At 42.1% G+C, this 18,535-nt stretch overlaps 1 protein-coding gene across 1 annotated transcript in view; it reads left to right on the forward strand.

The window, feature by feature from the left end:
* The window catches only part of LOC124788779 (atherin), an 89,250-nt gene extending 71,385 nt beyond the window's left edge, over positions 1-17,865 (forward strand). The window contains exon 4 of the mRNA XM_047256062.1: positions 17,460-17,865. Within this exon, the coding sequence (XP_047112018.1) occupies positions 17,460-17,865 (406 nt within the window). The remainder of the gene's footprint in view (positions 1-17,459) is intronic.
* The last annotated feature ends 670 nt before the right edge of the window (positions 17,866-18,535 follow it).

Consider the following 18,535-nt stretch of genomic DNA (forward strand, 5'->3'; position numbering starts at 1 on the left):
CTCGTTACTGTAATAAACGCTTAGACTCCTTTCAATATATAAATACATTTATAAAAAGTACAATAGTGAAACATTGCTAGCACACACGAAAGTTGTTTTTTCAGCTTTTTGGTTTATGATCAGAATATTACTACAAAATCTGTCTTTGCATAACAATGGAAATGGAAATGAGCGTTTGGCATCATTGGCCGGGAGGCAGGCCCCTTGCGGGGCAGGTCCGGCCGCCTTGGTGCAGGTCTTATTACATTCGACGCCGCATTGGGCGACCTGCGCGCCGGATGGGGATGCAATGACGATAAAAACAACACAACACCCAGTCCCTGAACGGAGAAAATCCCCGACCCAGCCGGGAATAAACAATTATATGAATATATGGTGTCTCTTCTTTTGGACATGTCTGATATTACAGACACTATGCATTCATGTAATTGATACGCCTCAATTGGCTATGAATCTACAGCTGCCAGAGCAGATACACATCTACGTTCCACCTCTAGTCGGAATCTAAAATTAACAAGCATGGAGGACGCGGTCGGCGACTGTGGATATGTGGTGACGCTAGTTGGGAATGTGGGTCGGCCGAAAAGCATGCCGAAAGAGTCCGTGCATTAAGATTAACATTGTGTCCGGGAGGGGGGGGGGGCAAAGTGGTTAATGCAACTGCCTAATAAACAGGAGATCCCAAGTTCGAGTTCGGGTCTGGCGCACATTTTCACTCATAGCCACTGATTCCGTATAAAGTCCCGTTGCAGCTGATCTCATTTGATTCATTTCCTTTCCATGCCTTTCTCCCCCCCCCCCCTCCATCTTCAATATACGTAACAGAAACAAGGCTCCTGTACAGAGGGGGGGAGGGGGGGTGGACGGTGGGGTGAGAGGAAATGGACATAGAAAACGAGAAGGATAGAGAAAGGGAGCAGGAGGAGATAGAGAAAGACGGGAGGGGGGATGGAGCAGATGGACAGGAAAGGGGGAAGGAAGTGATGGACAGAGAGCGTGGAGAGAGAGGAGGCAGCAGGAGACGGAGAGAGACAGGGGAGAGAAGGAGATTAGGACGTACGTCCAGTTCCCATATATATTAGAAACGTGTGCTTTCTCTCTTGTTTCTTCTCTATTTAAGCAGACTGAGCTACAGCAAAGCATCGCCTGCTACAGCTGATAATAATAACAATAATAATAATAGCAATAGTAATGGTAGTGGCAGATACAAAAAGAATTTATTGGTGTACAGAATAGATGTTTTCTGATATAGTTGGTTCTGGTGAAAGGGAATTTCAGAAGACTGGACCAGCTAAGAATACTGAAAAGCGAGGAAGGTCTGGTTGGAAAGAATGGTGTAAAAGGATAACAACTGCGTACAAGGACAATGGTAATCTCTATTGTTGCTTTAGTAAATACGCAGTTAACTGTAATTCTGAACCTGGAGATTCGGGCTAATGAGCCTAGAATGATCAACCAACACCGCTCAAGTTTCGAATGGGATGAGCTTTAAACCTACACTCTGCGCATATTTTGTTAATGCACACATGTCGGTACTGAGATTCTTGATAGCTGTCTTCAGGTTTATTGGTTTTTTACTTAGATACAACTGAAGGTCATCAGCATACATGTGGTATTTGCAGTAGGAAGAAACTGATGACGCATCATAGACATCCAATGAAAAGAGTATAGGACCTAATATCGAACCCTGGGGGAAGCCAGATACTACCTGTCAGCATTGTGACTTTACGGTGTCGGATTGCTGGCGAGAGGTCAGGTATGGGCGAGAAATTTAGGCTGCTAAGTTTGGCAAGTAAAATTTCGAAACCTTTTCTTTACTGATTACCGATTTCGACTGATTACCAAGCCATTTTCAGCTCAATCTAAAATTTCCATAACCAACTATGATTTTTACTTTAGTACTTTATTTACATAGGCTGACTTAGCACTAAAAATACGACGTATAATGAATGTCACACACTGAACAACATTTTAGATCGATCTGAAGATGTCTCGGCCAAGAGCCGAAACCGGTAATCAGTACAGAAAATTTGCGGTCTTGACATGGCATTTTATCCACATGTTTTAAATCAACATATCCTATATTTCCCCCGTCAAAGAATAACACAAAATGTCGAAGTCGACAACGTCAAAGGCTGTGCTGAAGTCTAGGAAGCACATGGTGTTTACCTCTTGTGCATCCATGGCAAGCTTCAGGTCGACACCTTTATTAAGGCAGAAGTTGCGCTGTGATGTTTATGGAACCCTGAACGGTATTCATCTAGTAGGTTGTTTGTGGTTAGGTAGCTATTAGCTGGTTCAGGACTATATATTCTAAGACCTGACAATGTAAGAAGAATGCAAATAGGTCTGAAATCAGAGGGTGCTGTGACTTAAATAGTCAGTTTCCAGCCTCAGAAAAAACACTTGCGCTTAAGGAGTAGTTCAAGATATCTGTTGTATTGGGCAGTAGTTGGTCGTAACTAAAGGGAAGTTTGTATGATGTAGCAGCTTTGGGAGTTGAAATAATTCAACAGCTACATTTGAAAATTTGTGACCAGACCGGAACACGAACTTGGACGTTCTACTTCTCTAGAACGGTTGCCTTAACTTCCTTCGTCAGCCGGGCACGAGTCTCGTCCACATTAGATTACCAAGAGCTGCTCACCAATATCGTTGTGACTTTGCACACTCTCTCCCTTGCTCGCTGCCTCACTACATCCCTGCAAGGAGACGAATGATAGTATCCATCCACATTGAAATAATCGTATGCCCCTCAAGGCGTATCTATACAATTACATGTTTGATGTCTGTTTTCTTGGACAGTCCAAATGAACAGACGCCACACGTGTAATTGAGAAGAGGGTCAAAAATGGTTCAAATGGCTCTGAGCACTATGGGACTTAACATCTTAGGTCATCAGTCCCCTAGAACTTAGAACTACTTAAGCCTAACTAACCTAAGCACATCACACACATCCATGCACGAGGCAGGAGTCGAACCTGCGACCGTAGCGGTCGCGCGGTTCCAGACTGAAGCGCCTAGAACCGCTCGGCCATTTCGGCCGGCAGAAGAGGGTCAATAATAGGTTTCATCATTTGGACCGTGATGCTATCATGTCCAGTAGATGCTAATACGCTTGATGCGTTTTCTGGCTATATTGCAAGAACATGCTGTGCATGTTTCTCAGTTTTACTATCATAGACGTGTCGTACAAAGTATGCATGTGATAGGCGGGCTATGTGAAGAAGATGTCCATACATTCATTTCACAAGCTATAACCTCCACCATATAGCGTCGCCCTTTAATACTAGTATTTGAAAAAATATATATAGTTATTGATAACGTATGTTAACAGTATAAAAGTCTTAGAGAGCAGGGATAATCTTAACGCTCTGTTAAAAGTAATTTAGATTTGTGACAAAAAAGAACAATCAAACCCTTTTGTTTTACCGCTCAGCAAGTAATCAACCTCAATCGAGTAAATGCGAAACGATAGCTGCTTACTACTGCGGCGTGAAATGGACGCTCGTACGAAACGGAAGTAATCTAACCGACTAAATGAAAACTTTTACGAAAGGAAAGGCTAATGAAACGAATTTAATTATGATAAATCTCTAATTAAAAATTTATCAGACAAGCTTTTACGTATATTCATTACTGTTCACATGTGCAAGCTGTGAACTGCCACTGCTTTCGGCTTCGGATGACAATTAAGCTTCTTTGTTTTGTAAATATCGGTTTTATCCTTGCAGCAATATTATTTTACTTTCTAATTTTTCTTTCCTGGCACTTTGAGCTGATAAATCAACTTCGCTTCCAACGGAGACAGCTTCTGTGGGAAACTTGGAAGGAGTTTCAGTGTTCCTATCTGTTCCGGAGTTTTTCTTCGTGTTTACAGCCCAGTGTTACTTAATTGCATGTCTGGATCAACAGTCATTAATGATGACTGACAAAAAGAATTAATTCGAAATGACGTGCACGAATAGCCGTAGTGGTTAAGGCGGCCGCTTGCGATAAGCGGGAAATCTGGCGTGAAGTTCCACCTAAACAAAAATTTTCATACATCGCTAACTGGTAGTACATCTATACCTAATACAGCAGATGCCAAGATATTCGCAGTCAGCGAATTCATTTCGATTTAACATAGGCATTACTTTAAACGGAGACAGTAGAGTGCATTAAAATTTAATTTACAGTCAGTTCCACAAGAAAGTGTACGCCGTTATCTGCATGAAATAAAAGACACTGTTATAAATATATCTTTGCATGAAAATACATGTTATTACTAATTGCACAGTCACCACATAGTTAATCTAATCGCCACCATTATTGATTGAACTTGTCACCTTAGCCCTCTCTCCGGTAAATCATCCACGCTTCCAAGCTCTAATAATCGTTTGACGCACTTTGCAACAAATGTCTTCGAATTTCTATAAGAAAGCTTTGGTTCTTTTGAACGATTTACAAGGAACACTGCCTCGTGACGCTTCAGATATTTTGCACCCATTTTAAACTGCAATCGACAAAACGAAACGTTCAACTCTCACACTGTTTATCTGTTGACCGTGCAAAGGCACATTGGTTACAGATTCGAGACCACTACCACTGCTGTCGCTGCGGACGTTATATTTAAAATGATGGCGTATACTTTCTTGTGGGACTGATTGTATACAAATGTTCAGAATTGGGTCAAAACCTGTAAGTTCGCACTAACGTATTATGTAATATGAATCATATTTGTACAATAAATGACGATTGATAAGTGTCGCAAAGACACTTTTATCAAGTTATGTCAGAATTATGAGATATGTTTCAGCTTCTTCATTATGTAACTGTTGGTCTGAAATGTCTTTTTCTTCATCATTCTTTTCCAGCAATAAACACGACAATAATTTGCAACTATTAATTTGAGAAACGTGCATTACTTGCACAAACTGTTCATGACTCAGTTACAGGCTACTTGCATGTGGCACCATTAAGCTGTGTGCTCTAGCGATGGGCAAAACTGTTCTTTTCAAAGATCAGATCAGAATCTGTCACTCATTGGAATGAACTAGTTCTTTTTCATGACTCACCACTCACTCATAAAAATAAGTAACAGGTAGGCATACTGCCTTTTTAATTCAGGTCGCTAGATCTGTATTTTTGTCTGGTCTGATCCTATTTTGGAAGAATATACAGGATGTTACAAAAAGGTACGGCCAAACTTTCAGGAAACATTCCTCACACACACATAAAGAAAAGATGTTATGTGAACATGTGTCCGGAAACGCTTACTTTCCATGTTAGAGCTCATTTTAGTTTCGTCAGTATGTACTGTACTTCCTCGATTCACGGCCAGTTGGCCCAATTGAAGGAAGATAATGTTGACTTCGGTGCTTGTGTTGACATGCGACTCATTTGCTCTAGAGTACTAGCATGAAGCACATCAACAGGTTAGTGTTCATCACGAACGTGGTTTTGCAGTCAGTGCAATGTTTACAAATGCGGAGTTGGCAGATGCCCATTTGATGTATGGATTAGCACGGGGCAATAGCCGTGGCGCGGTACGTTTGTATCGAGACAGATTTCCAGAACGAAGGTGTCCCTACAGGAAGATGTTCGAAGCAATTGATCGGCGTCTTAGGGAGCACGGAACATTCCAGCCTATGACTCGCGACTGGGGAAGACCTAGAACGACGAGGACACCTGCAATGGACGAGGCAATTCTTCGTGCAGTTGACGATAACCCTAATGTCAGCGTCAGAGAAGCTGCTGCTGTACAAGGTAACGTTGACCACGTCACTGTATGGAGAGTGCTACGGGAGAACCAGTTGTTTACGTACCATGTACAGCGTGTGAATGCACTATCAGCAGCTGATTGGCCTTCATGGGTACACTTCTGCGAATGGTTCATCCAACAATGTGTCAATCCTCATTTCAGTGCAAATGTTCTCTTTATGGATGAGGCTTCATTCCAACGTCATCAAATAGTAAATTTTCATAATCAACATGTGTGGGCTGACGAGAATCCGCACGCAATTGGGCAATCACGTAATCAACACAGATTTTCTGTGAACGTTTGGGCAGGCATTGTTGGTGATGTCTTGATTGGGCCCCATGTTCTTCCACCTACGCTCAACGGAGCACGTTATCATGATTTCATACGGGATACTCTACCTGTGCTGCTAGAACATGTGCCTTTACAGGTACGACACAACATGTGGTTCATGCACGATGGAGCTCCTGCACATTTCAGTCGAAGTGTTCGTACGGTTCTCCACAACAGATTCGGTGACCGTTGGATTGGTAGAGGCGGACCAATTCCATGGCCTCCACGCTCTCCTGACCTCAACGCTCCTGACTTTCATTTATGGGGGCATTTGAAAGCTCTTGTCTACGCAACCCCGGTACCAAATGTAGAGACTCTTCGTGCTCGTATTGTGGACGGTTGTGATACAGTACGCCATTCTCCAGGGCTGCATCAGCACATCAGGGATTCCATGCGACGGAGGGTGGATGCATGTGTACTCGCTAACGGAGGACATTTTGAACATTTCCTGTAACAAAGTGTTTGAAGTCACGCTGGTACGTTCTGTTGCTGTGTGTTTCCATTCCATGATTAATGTGATTTGAAGAGAAGTAGTAAAATGAGGTCTAACATGGAAAGTAAGCGTTTCCGGACACATGTCCACATCACATATTTTCTTTCTTTGTGTGTGAGGAATGTTTCCTGAAAGTGTGGCCGTACCTTTTTGTAACACCCTGTATAAAGAGGAGTAATAATTTTGCGTTATGTCCCAAGTAATTTTGAAATACAAAAATTTAAAATATCTTTTGCTGTAAAAATTATAAACATTACAACAACATCCTAAATATTTATTTGAAGCGGAAAAATTTTAAGCGTAAAGACTGATTCTTGCTATATTTTGATAATTTTGCTGGAAAAAATACAATAGAAGAATTGTAACATAACTTTAATTGAAGTTTGAAGAGGAAAAAATTAATCAGTATTGTCATTTATCAATAACATTTGATCCATTTGGGCCTATGTGAGTCCGTTTCTCTTCTCAGTGCATCTTTGTCCTGCTCGTAAAAATATTCGTTCACAGGGCACTGATGTTGCTGTGATACATGATACTTTTAGATCCAATTGATACAACGTTGCCCACAGTTATTTTCTTGTTTCACACTAGTTAAAGTGTCGTTGTTTCTAGGAAAATACGCGTCCTCTGAATATCTGTCCAATTCGACATTTGCGACACTTTCTAGGCCGAGAGTTGCTTGAAGCTGACCAATAGTTTCATAAACTCTTCCCAAGTTGAAGAAGTCTCTTACATTATGGTGTTAACTGGTTGAAAAATGAGCTGTCTTTGTTCTGTTGAACAACAAACGCTTTCATTTCTGCAATAGACTTCATATAGCAATCCTGAAATGTTTCGTGTGCTGAAAATCCTTGCCTTTTGAATCGGGGTTCCGGTAACGTTGCCTGACCAATCAATCCGTTCGTAGACATAATACCAAACCACGCTGATAACCCTTTAAGCGAAATATAGACCAACGACTATTTCTTGAGGAAATTCTTTATTTTTCTCTTTAAAAGATTTATTTGCCATTCCATTAATTTTGGAAAGATGTTCATTTTTGAAAGTGAGACTGTTCTCTCTGAGGCCACCACTTGATTATCTCTTCAATAACTTTCAAAATCTGTAAAGCCTGTTGCGTTATCTTCCAGTCTGTGTCATTTAAATTTAATTTGATCGATTTTCCACCTAAAATAGCGAGGCATGAAGTTATGGCATCTTTAAAGTAAATCTTTGCAACATTTCGTAAATGGAGTTCGATCTGATTGGGATATCTTGTTTCAGTTTCAGTCGGTCCTTTTTTAAATTTTCTTGCATTTCAGCAAATCTGCTTAAAGCAAAGAGTCTCTCCTTAAAGAACACAACTCTTCTGACCTCGTCAACAGTTTTGTGTATAGACTTCTGAATTGTGTGTTGCACAGTGAGGTTTAAAGAATGAGTAAAGCATGGGATATGTGGGAGTTTGAGAAGAATGGCAGATAATTTCATATCTGACGCATTATCTGTTATTACGGAAGTTATTTAAACATTTATATCGTATTTGCCAATAAAAGACTTCACCCACTTTGAGATGTTATCTCCAGTACGTCTGTCCTCGAATTGTGAGCACTGTAAAAGGTATGACTTTAGTTCACTCCTCTCATCTATGAAATGTGAAGTGAGAACATAGAAACTAATGTTACTATTACACTCGTCCACGAATCAGACATAAGACAGACTACCTTTGCAGTGAACGATTCATTTTTAATTTTATCGAATACCTCATGATACAAACTATGAATCAGAGACTTTGACAATGTTTTTCGACTTGGTAAATCGTAATTTGGGCAAGGAGGAATGTCTCTGCAAATTATTTTTAAAGGCTGTACATATAATGCCACACTTTTATTTAATGCAAAAGGCTTTATAATATCAAAATATTTAGTTATTGGTTGTTATGACTGGAAAGAAGTTGGAAGTCAGGGCATCACAAAAGGAAATAAAACAGAATTTATTCCTGAACCTGACGACACTGATGTGCTGTATGCAGCTTGAGACTCAATTTTTCTTCCTGAGAGGATATCTCCACCTGAGGTGAAATCAGACGTGATTGAGGACGGTTCACGAAAAATGATTTCTCTAATTCCTGCATCAATTGATGGCGATCTTGATCGGCTTTCTGAACCACATCGGTCCAGAGGTACCGTAGGATGCTTCGATTTTAGATGTCTCTTCAGGTTTGATGCTGAGCCAGAAGTCATAGAAATTATCTGCTGATTTTTCTTCCATTTTAGTGAAACGGTACCGTACATCACTCGTAATTCTTCTAGTCAAAGCCCAATGTGGTTAACATATTGTGCTGAATTGAAAAGTATGCTGGAAAAATTAAAATATTCACTCTTAACATAGAAATTTTAAATTGTGAAAGCCAAAGTGAAAATAAATATACATGCAGCACATTCTACAAACAGAAGTTATAGAGTAGGAAGTAGGGCGTTATGATCTGCGAAACCTAGACTCTCAAGCGTGAAGTCTGTATAATATACGAAAAGATCTGAAACAGTCATAGTCACTGAGGAACTCGCGAAGACAAGTCTGATAATACGCGAAAAGATAGAAATTTTGGATGTGATATCCGAATTATGGCTCCATAGCTCTGCAGATGACGAAGAAATTGAAGAAATGTATGATTAAATAAAAGAAATTATTCAGATTGTGAAGGTACACGAAAATTTAATTGTCATGGGTGACTGGAATTCGAATGTAGGAAAAGGGAGAGAAGGAAACGTAGTAGGTGAATATGGATTGGGGCTAAGAAATGAAAGAGGAAGCCGCCTGGTAGAATTTTGCACAGAGCACAACATAATCATAGCTAATACTTGGTTTAAGAATCATGGAAGAAGGTTGTATACATGTAAGAACCCTGGGGAGATACTAAAAGGTATCAGATAGATTATATAATGGTAAGACAGAGATTTAGGAACCAGGTTTTAAATTGTAAGACATTTCCAGGGGCAGATGTGGACTCTGACCACAATCTATTGGTTATGACCTGTAGATTAAAACTGAAGAAACTGCAAAAAGGTGGGAATTTAAGGAGATGGGACCTGGATAAACTGAGAGAACCAGAGGTTGTACAGAGTTTCAGGGAGAGCATAAGGGAACAATTGACAGGAATGGGGGAAAGAAATACAGTAGAAGAAGAATGGGTAGCTTTGAGGGATGAAGTAGCGAAGGCAGCAGAGGATCGAGTAGGTAAAAAGACGAGGGCTAGTAGAAATCCTTGAGTAACAGAAGAAATATTGAATTTAATTGATGAAAGGAGAAAACATAAAAATGCAGTAAATGAAGCAGGCAAGAAGGAATACAAACGTCTCAGAAATGAGATCGACAGGAAGTGCAAAATGGCTAAGCAGGTATGGCTAGAGGACAAATGTAAGGATGTAGAGGCCTATCTCACTAGGGGTAAGATAGATACTGCCTACAGGAAAATTAAAGAGACCTTTGGAGATAAGAGAACGACTTGTATGAATATCAAAGGCTCAGATGGAAACACAGTTCTAAGCAAAGAGGGGAAAGCAGAAGGTGGAAGGAGTATATAGAGGGTCTATACAAGGGCGATGTACTTGAGGACAATATTATGGAAATGGAAGAGGATGTAGATGAAGATGAAATGGGAGATATGATACTGCGTGAAGAGTTTGACGGAGCACTGAAAGACCTGAGTCGAAACAAGGCCCCCGGAATAGACAACATTCCATTGGAACTACTGACGGCCTTGGGAGAGCCAGTCCTGACAAAACTCTACCATCTGGTGAGCAAGATGTATGAAACAAGCGAAATACCCTCAGACTTCAAGAAGAATATAATAATTCCAATCCCAAAGAAAGCAGGTGTTGACAGATGTGAAAATTACCGAACTATCAGTTTAATAAGTGACAGCTGCAAAATACTAACACGAATTCTTTACAGACGAATGGAAAAACTAGTAGAAGCCAACCTCGGGGAAGATCAGTTTGGATTCCGTAGAAACACTGGAACACGTGAGGCAATACTGACCTGACGACTTATCTTAGAAGAAAGGTTAAGGAAAGGCAAACCTACGTTTCTAGCATTTGTAGACTTAGAGAAAGCTTATGACAATGTTGACTGGAATACTCTCTTTCAAATTCTTAAGGTGGCAGGGGTAAAATACAGGGAGCGAAAGGCTATTTACAATTTGTACAGAAACCAGATGGCAGTTATAAGAGTCGAGGGACATGAAAGGGAACCAGTGGTTGGGAAGGGAGTAAGACAGGGTTGTAGCCTCTCCCCGATGTTTTTCAATCTGTATATTGAGCAAGCAGTAAAGGAAACAAAAGAAAAATTCGGAGTAGGTATTAAAATTCATGGAAAAGAAATAAAAACTTTGAGGTTCGCCGATGACATTGTAATTCTGTCAGAGACAGCAAAGGACTTGGAAGAGCAGTTGAATGGAATGATCAGTGTCTTGAAAGGAGGATATAAGATGAACATCAACAAAAGCAAAACAAGTATAATGGAATGTAGTCTAATTAAGTCGGGTGATGCTGAGGGAATTAGATTAGGAAATGAGACACTTAAAGTAGTAAAGGAGTTTTGCTATTTGGGGAGCAAAATAACTGATGATGGTCGAAGTAGAGAGGATATAAAATGTAGACTGGCAATGGCAAGGAAAGCGTTTCTGAAGTAGAGAAATTTGTTAACATCGAGTATAGATTTAAGTGTCAGGAAGTCGTTTCTGAAAGTATTTGTATGGAGTGTAGCCATGTATGGAAGTGAAACATGGACGATAACCAGTCTGGACAAGAAGAGAATAGAAGCTTTCGAAATGTGGTGCTACAGAAGAATGCTGAAGATTAGATGGGTAGATCACATAACTAATGAGGAAGTATTGAATAGGATTGGGGAGAAGAGAAGTTTGTGGCACAACTTGACCAGAAGAAGGGATCGGTAGGTAGGACATGTTCTGAGGCATCAAGGGATCACCTATTTAGTATTGGAGGGCAGCGTGGAGGGTAAAAGTCGTAGAGGGAGACCAAGAGATGAATACACTAAGCAGATTCAGAAGGATGTAGGTTGCAGTACGTACTGGGAGATGAAAAAGCTTGCACAGGATAGAGTAGCATGGAGAGCTGCATCAAACCAGTCTCAAGACTGAAGACCACAACAACAACAACAGCGTATGAGTAAGAGATGACAGGACAATGGTGCGGAAAAAGGCTGAAAAAAAACAGTGCAAATGAATTCTAAAGCCTGTGCTTTAGGAGCTGGGAACTTGCCTACTCATGAAGCGACAAGCTCTACCAGTGTGCCTGTATTGTTATGTAGAACATAATTGGTCATCACTTTCAACTCATTTCGACGAACTCCGCCATATATTTCAGCGTATCTTTCTTCTAATGAACGTGGACACTTTGCTCAAACCAAGCATGCTCTCCAGTTCCGTAAATATAGACTCCATTCTGCTAAGACACCACAGAAGTAACAGATGAGGAGGTGGAGTAGCGGCATACAAAAGCTTTGGCTTAATACCGGCTTGTGCTACTTACACCCAATAGTAATGAAGACAAACAAGTAGAATATATGTTCGTAAATACCACATCCCTTAACAAAATCTGCCTAATCTGCGTCCTCTATAGCCTCCGAAGGGAGGCGGGATAGCCTGTTTCAAAACTGACCTTTAAAAATTCGGTTCGACTCACGAGCATACAAATAATGCAAGTCGTAAATATTCTTCCCCTTCACTTTGAAATTCAAGCGTGTAGGTTCTTTTTCAAATGTGACAGTATTTCAGTTTGCGTCTGCCCATAATGCAGCCTGTATTCACAATGTCATACGTATATTTGCCACAAAATCCACAAGCAAAGAAATTCGTACCTGGAACCAGCTCACAACATCATTGTCGTAACTTACTCTCTAAAATATCCTAGTAATAAGCTATAACTGACAACATACAGAGACTTTAAGTGTATCATTGTACGTGAACTTGTAGTGGGGGCACAGGAGGTAATTTGGGAGACGACTTACATTCCGTTTCATTCCTGGGCTTGAAAGACAAACTCCATGGATTTACTATCAAACTAACTCGATAACACACTAAATGTGCTACCCCAAAGACCGGGAACCTGAACGGAAAACCTACTCCTTGCTTAACGGAAGAGCAAAAGCAGTTCACGAATATCGGAGACATTGCATATCGGACTTACAAACGACCTCCTACCACTGAAAATGAAACTGATTACAAGCAGAAAGCAAACAGACTCAATCAATCTGAGAGAAACGATAACTAAGGCATGCCAATACATTAATCTAAAATATGAAGACCAGATGCTCCATGGAAAAGCTTTTGTGATCTAGAGAACTATAGGCGAAGTAGAGGCTATAGCTGATCCCTTTGTCCCAACCAAGGAACTAGACCAGTACTTGACTTCAGTGATAACCGTCATTGAATCGTAAATAAAACATAGACTTACTGATTATTTCACGGAAGTACACTACTGGCCATTAAAATTGCTACACCAAGAAGAAATGCAGATGATAAACGGGTATTCATTGGACAAATGTATTATACTAGAACTGACATGTGATTACTTTTTCACGCAGTTTGGGTGTATAGATCCTGAGAAATAAGTACCCAGAACAACCTCCTCTGGTCGTAATAACGGCCTTGATACGCCTGGGCATTGAGTCAAACAGAGCTTGGATGGCGTGTACAGGTACAGCTGCCCATGCACCTTCAACACAATACCACAACACCACAGTTGATCAAGAGTAGTGGCTGGCGTATTGTGACGAGCCAGTTGCTCGGCCACCATTGACCAGACGTTTTCAATTGGTGACAGATCTGGAGAATGTACTGGCCAGGGCAGCAGTCGAACATTTTCTGTATCCAGAAATGCCCGTACAGGACCTGCAACATGCGGTCGTGCATTATCTTGCTGAAATGTAGGGTTTCACAGGGATCGAATGAAGGGTAGAGCCACGGGTCGTAACACATCTGAAATGTAACGTCCACTGTACAAAGTGCCGTCAGTGCGAACAAGAGGTGACCGAAACGTGTAACCAATGGCACCCCATACCATCACGCCAGGTGATACGCCAATATGGCGATGACGAATACACGCTTCCATGTGCGTTCACCGTGATGCGACTATCATGATGCTATAAACAGAACATGGATTCATCCGAAAAAATGGCGTTTTGCCATTCGTGCACACAGGTTCGTCGTTGAGTACACCATCGCAGGCGCTCCTGTCTGTGATGCAACGTCAAGTGTAGCCACAGCCATGGTCTCCAAGCTGATAGTCCATGCTGCTGCAAACGTCGTCGAACTGTTCGTGCAGATGGTTGTTGTCTTAAAACGTCCCAATCTGTTGACTCAGGGATCGAGACGTGGCTGCACGATCCGTTACAGCCATGTGGATAAGATGCGTGTCATCTTGACTGCTAGTGATACGAGGCCGTTGGGATCCAGCACGGCGTTCCGTATTACCCCCCTGAACCCACCGATTCCATGTTCTGCTAACAGTCATTGGATCTCGACTAACGCGAGCAGCAGTGTCGCGATACGATAAACCGCAATAGCGATAGGCTACAATCCGACCTTTATCAAAGTCGCAAACGTGACGGCACGCATTTCTCCTCCTTACACGAGGCATCACAACAACGTTTCACCAGGCAACGCCGGTGAACAGCTGTTTGTGTATGAGTAATCGGTTGGAAACATTCCTCATGTCAGCACGTTGTAGGTGTAGGCACCCGATCAAGCTATAACTGCTGCTCCCTGCATCTTAAAGCTCTTGCCTGGACAATACAGCAAAAACAGTCATTCCCATAGGAATACAAGCACTAGAGCTCCCATTGCTAAGAAGAGTAAGAGGGTACATTCTTGATATTATCACCCATAGCGCAGGATGTATATAGGAAGATTGAAGAAATTCAACAGTTTCAACCAAGAGGGCATAACAGACAAATACATCATAGATGCAGAGAGAAGAAGAAGAGATATCATATTAAAAGTATTACGACTTTTTACTTAACTGTGATTTTAAAAAGTCTTGTAATTACATATAAAACACTGGTCTGATCCTAAAGGCATTAATCTGTCCAGGTTAAATGAATATTTAAGAAATTATACATAACATACAAGTTGTCTCAGGATGAAAGGTCAATATTCGGGGATGACAGGTAGGAGCACTTGAAGCACAAGACTTCATGTGGACATATGCACTATTCTGGTTGGTTTCACGGACAGAATACATTTAATTTACATTGTTATTTATTTTCTTTATTGTTCAGTGCATTGTCAGTGTTTACAACGTATCACTGTAATGTACACAAAGTCTAGATGAATAATTTGATATAGGACATGGTCTATCACGTCAGAAAACTACCTCAATCTGACTTACAAAACCCACCTACATCTCAGCGCTTGCGCGTCGCGGAGGATTTTTTTTTATTTTCTCGTTTCCTTGACACAAACTAGCAGTATTAGAGACAAAGTGATTGGGCCTTTTTATGGGAAATTTAATGTCGTTTAATTTTGTAGCGCGACATGTTTTCGCTTGGGGCCGTGGATTTAGTGTTATTCAAGAAAAACATACAAAAGTAACTTTAAATGTGTTCCATCTGAGAAAGAATTTGGGATAGGGCTAATGACAGTATCTAGTTTTCTGCTTGAAATTATCGTTCCTGTCATATCCCTGAATATTGATCATTTTTCCTGAGGCACCTGTGTATATGGACATATATGTTAAAATAAAATTATTTGTTACACATAACATTATTCAGGAAAGTGAGCTGCAAGCTGTATCGTTAGGCCAAGAGTGCAGAGAACAAACTGACACCTCGAGTCGCCATGTCATCTGCTCTGTGTGATCTCATCCGTGAGAGTGGTGGGAGAAGCGAGCTACCTTGCAGTTCGATCCATAAAAGTGGTGGGGAGCAGTGAGCTAGTGAGCTGCCTTCTGATCCGATTCCTCAAGGTGGCAGGGATCAGTGAGCTAGTGAGATGGCTCATGGTCCGATCGGTGAGAGTGGTGGGAGCACCAAGCTATTGGGAGGGGAGTGACGGCTGGGTCACTTTGCTATATGCTCCAGCCACGCAGTGACTGAAGATCGCAGCTTATATGAGCGCTGACAACACATTCTGTGTACGATGCTAAATCAAAGAATAAGAAATGAAAACTTTCTCTAAATTATGTAAACGGTTATTGAGCCCTGAAATTTGAGGTTTTCTTTTCATATGAAGAGCGGAAACATGATGCTGGAAGTGTTTTCTAAGCTACTGCAACGTTATAAACCGACAATTACTCGTTAGCCTACGTAGCTGTGTGTTCAACGTGGCAGATTACGAAGTAAAATGGTCCTCAGTTCGATTGTTAGCTGGGTTGAAGTTCTTGAAGTTCTTTTTTTCACTTGAAGACTGGGTGTTGTGTTGTGCTTACTTCCGTACCATCGTAAGTGGCATTACTATTGAGATGACTGAGTGGAAGCGGCCTGATATCAAATAAATTGAAAAAAAGGGAACTTTCTTTATTTTCTGCTGTTTTCATGGAAGAGATATGCTTGAAGTACTTCTAAAGTGTTCAAATCCACATGTGCACATGGTTTATAAAACATTTTTTGTAGTTTGGGAAACGTTTTCTTAAGGATGTGGCGCCAAGCGCCGTTGCAGCAGCCTACTCCAGAATTTTCATTCCACTCAGTACAGCCACCAGAGACACATTTTTAAAGCAGATGAACTACCATTCATTTTTTCTGTATCACCCATCACCCATTGCTTAGAAGGATCTGGTTCTATGAATCAATTGAGGAGCAGACTGCTTAATTCTAGTGTACTCAAACAAAATACTTTAACTTCTATTTTCTCCATACTGTAGTGAGCTGTGGATTGCCTTCCAACTCTAAAAACGATATCTGTATGTTAGCTACATTTAATACACAGCAATTAAATGAACCCAACGTAAAGAAGCCAACGATCACATTTTGCACAGCAAAACCTTCAAATTTTATGCTGCAGAGCCCTAGTAAATTATGTATGACAATAACTATCAGAAATATCGAAAAAATAAAAACTTCGTCATTCAGTTGTGATACGAAAAATCGAACGAGAGATATATACAGTAGTGAAGAAAATGCACAAACACGAAACAAGTCGCTTTTAATTTTTAAAAAGAAAAGTAAAATCTCTACCGAAAAACTAACTACGGGAGTTGACGTAGCTTCGCTTCTTTTACATACTGTATTTTTTACAGGTTAATGCGCTTTTATTGTTTCCAGCAAGAAAATCGGAAAACTCGGCTATGAGCCGCTTCGTGGGAACCGCTCGCTACTTGTAACTTCCTGGCAGATTAAAACTGTGTGCCGGACCGAGACTCGAACTCGGGACCTTTGCTTTTCGCAGGCAAGTGCTCTACAAACTGAGCTACCCAAGCACGACTCATGCCCCGTCCTCACAGCCTTACATCTGCCAGTACTTCGTCTCCTACCTTCCAAACTTTACAGAAGCTCTTCTGCGAACCTTGCAGAAGTAGCACTGCTGAAAGAAAGGATATTGCGGAGACACTACTTTCGTTTATGGGCATTTGTCTTCCTACTGCTCATTATATATTTCTAACTTTTAATAGTACATCAAACAGCTCTTTACTTGTAGTTAATCCCAGCGGCTGAAATGCACAATTAATAAAAAAAAAAAAAAAAAAAAAACGAAACGTATCCGTTAGCCTTTGGCTTTAGATACAGCCGTCGGTTTCAATGCGGCAGACACCGCGCATGCGCACTAAATTTTGGCGCACGGATTGCAGCCGAGTTTCCTTTCCGTACACTCTCTATTCTGTGACCATATCACGTGAACATTTATTTTGTTTCGTGTAGCTCCCGCCTTTTCCAACGCAGTTCCCGCTCCCTGCGCAGGAGCGTGCTGCGGCGGAAGTCGGCAGGCCCGGGCCCGGTGAGCGGGTCGCGCGGACCCACGCCGCCGCCCTCGCCGCGCATGCTGCCGCCCACGCCGGCCGCCGTCACGCGCAGTACGTCTTCGCTGTCTGGCTGCGGCCGGCGGCCGCGCTCGGGCCCGGCCGGCCTGCACTCGTACACGTCGGCGCCCGCGTCGCGCGCCGGCTCGCGCCTCGACATCTCGGCCATGGGCGGCACCGTCGTGCTGTCGGCGCCCGCCTCGCCGCACCACTGGCCTCGCCGCTCGTCGCCGCCGTCGCCCGTCGCCAGCCACGCGTCTCCGCCGCCGACGCCGACGCCCGCCCTGCCCGCTGCGGCCACCGCCGCCTCCGCCGCTGCCGCCGCCGTGCACAGTAGGACTGCGTAGTACAGCTGGCGGCCACGGCGCGGCGCTGCCGTCCCGTCACCTCCGCTCGCCACTGCACGCTGCGACATCTCTCGTCGCCGCCCGTCTCTTCCCCGCTGCCGTGGGGAACCCCCGCTGCAGTCCTTGCTCACTTAGCTTTTTATACGCGTTTTGAGAACTCGTTACTGGAAATATTTCTACATAGATGATCATTCCGAAAAGAATAGTTCCATCAGCAACAAAGAGTGTTTATTTCCTTTCTTCCGTAATGTTTCTCATAAGAGAATTTAATATAATCTGGATCCTGTCGTCTACGGTCCCGCGCTTTTTCCTTTGTTTCTCGACACCATCGTCCACAATCAGCTAAGATAGAACCAATATGGGCAACCTTTACATTACGCGCATCATTTTACCATTCCCACTAACCAATACCGATACATTAACAACCACCCAGTCACTGACATAGACGTTTCCTGAATACTGTAACCCGTAATAATATAAAAAAACTTTACTGGAGAAACCAACGTTGCGGCCACGGTTACAGTGAACTTCTTCTGGATCTACTGAACATCAGTACACCCAGAAGAAGGTCACTGTAACCGTGTCCGAAACGTTGGTTTCTCTAGTATAATTTTTTACATTACGACGCGGGGCACTACTCAGAAAACTTTGTCGACTAACACCCCCGTCT

The sequence above is a fragment of the Schistocerca piceifrons genome, chromosome 3 (assembly GCF_021461385.2).
Source record: "Schistocerca piceifrons isolate TAMUIC-IGC-003096 chromosome 3, iqSchPice1.1, whole genome shotgun sequence".
Classification (NCBI taxonomy): domain Eukaryota; kingdom Metazoa; phylum Arthropoda; class Insecta; order Orthoptera; family Acrididae; genus Schistocerca; species Schistocerca piceifrons.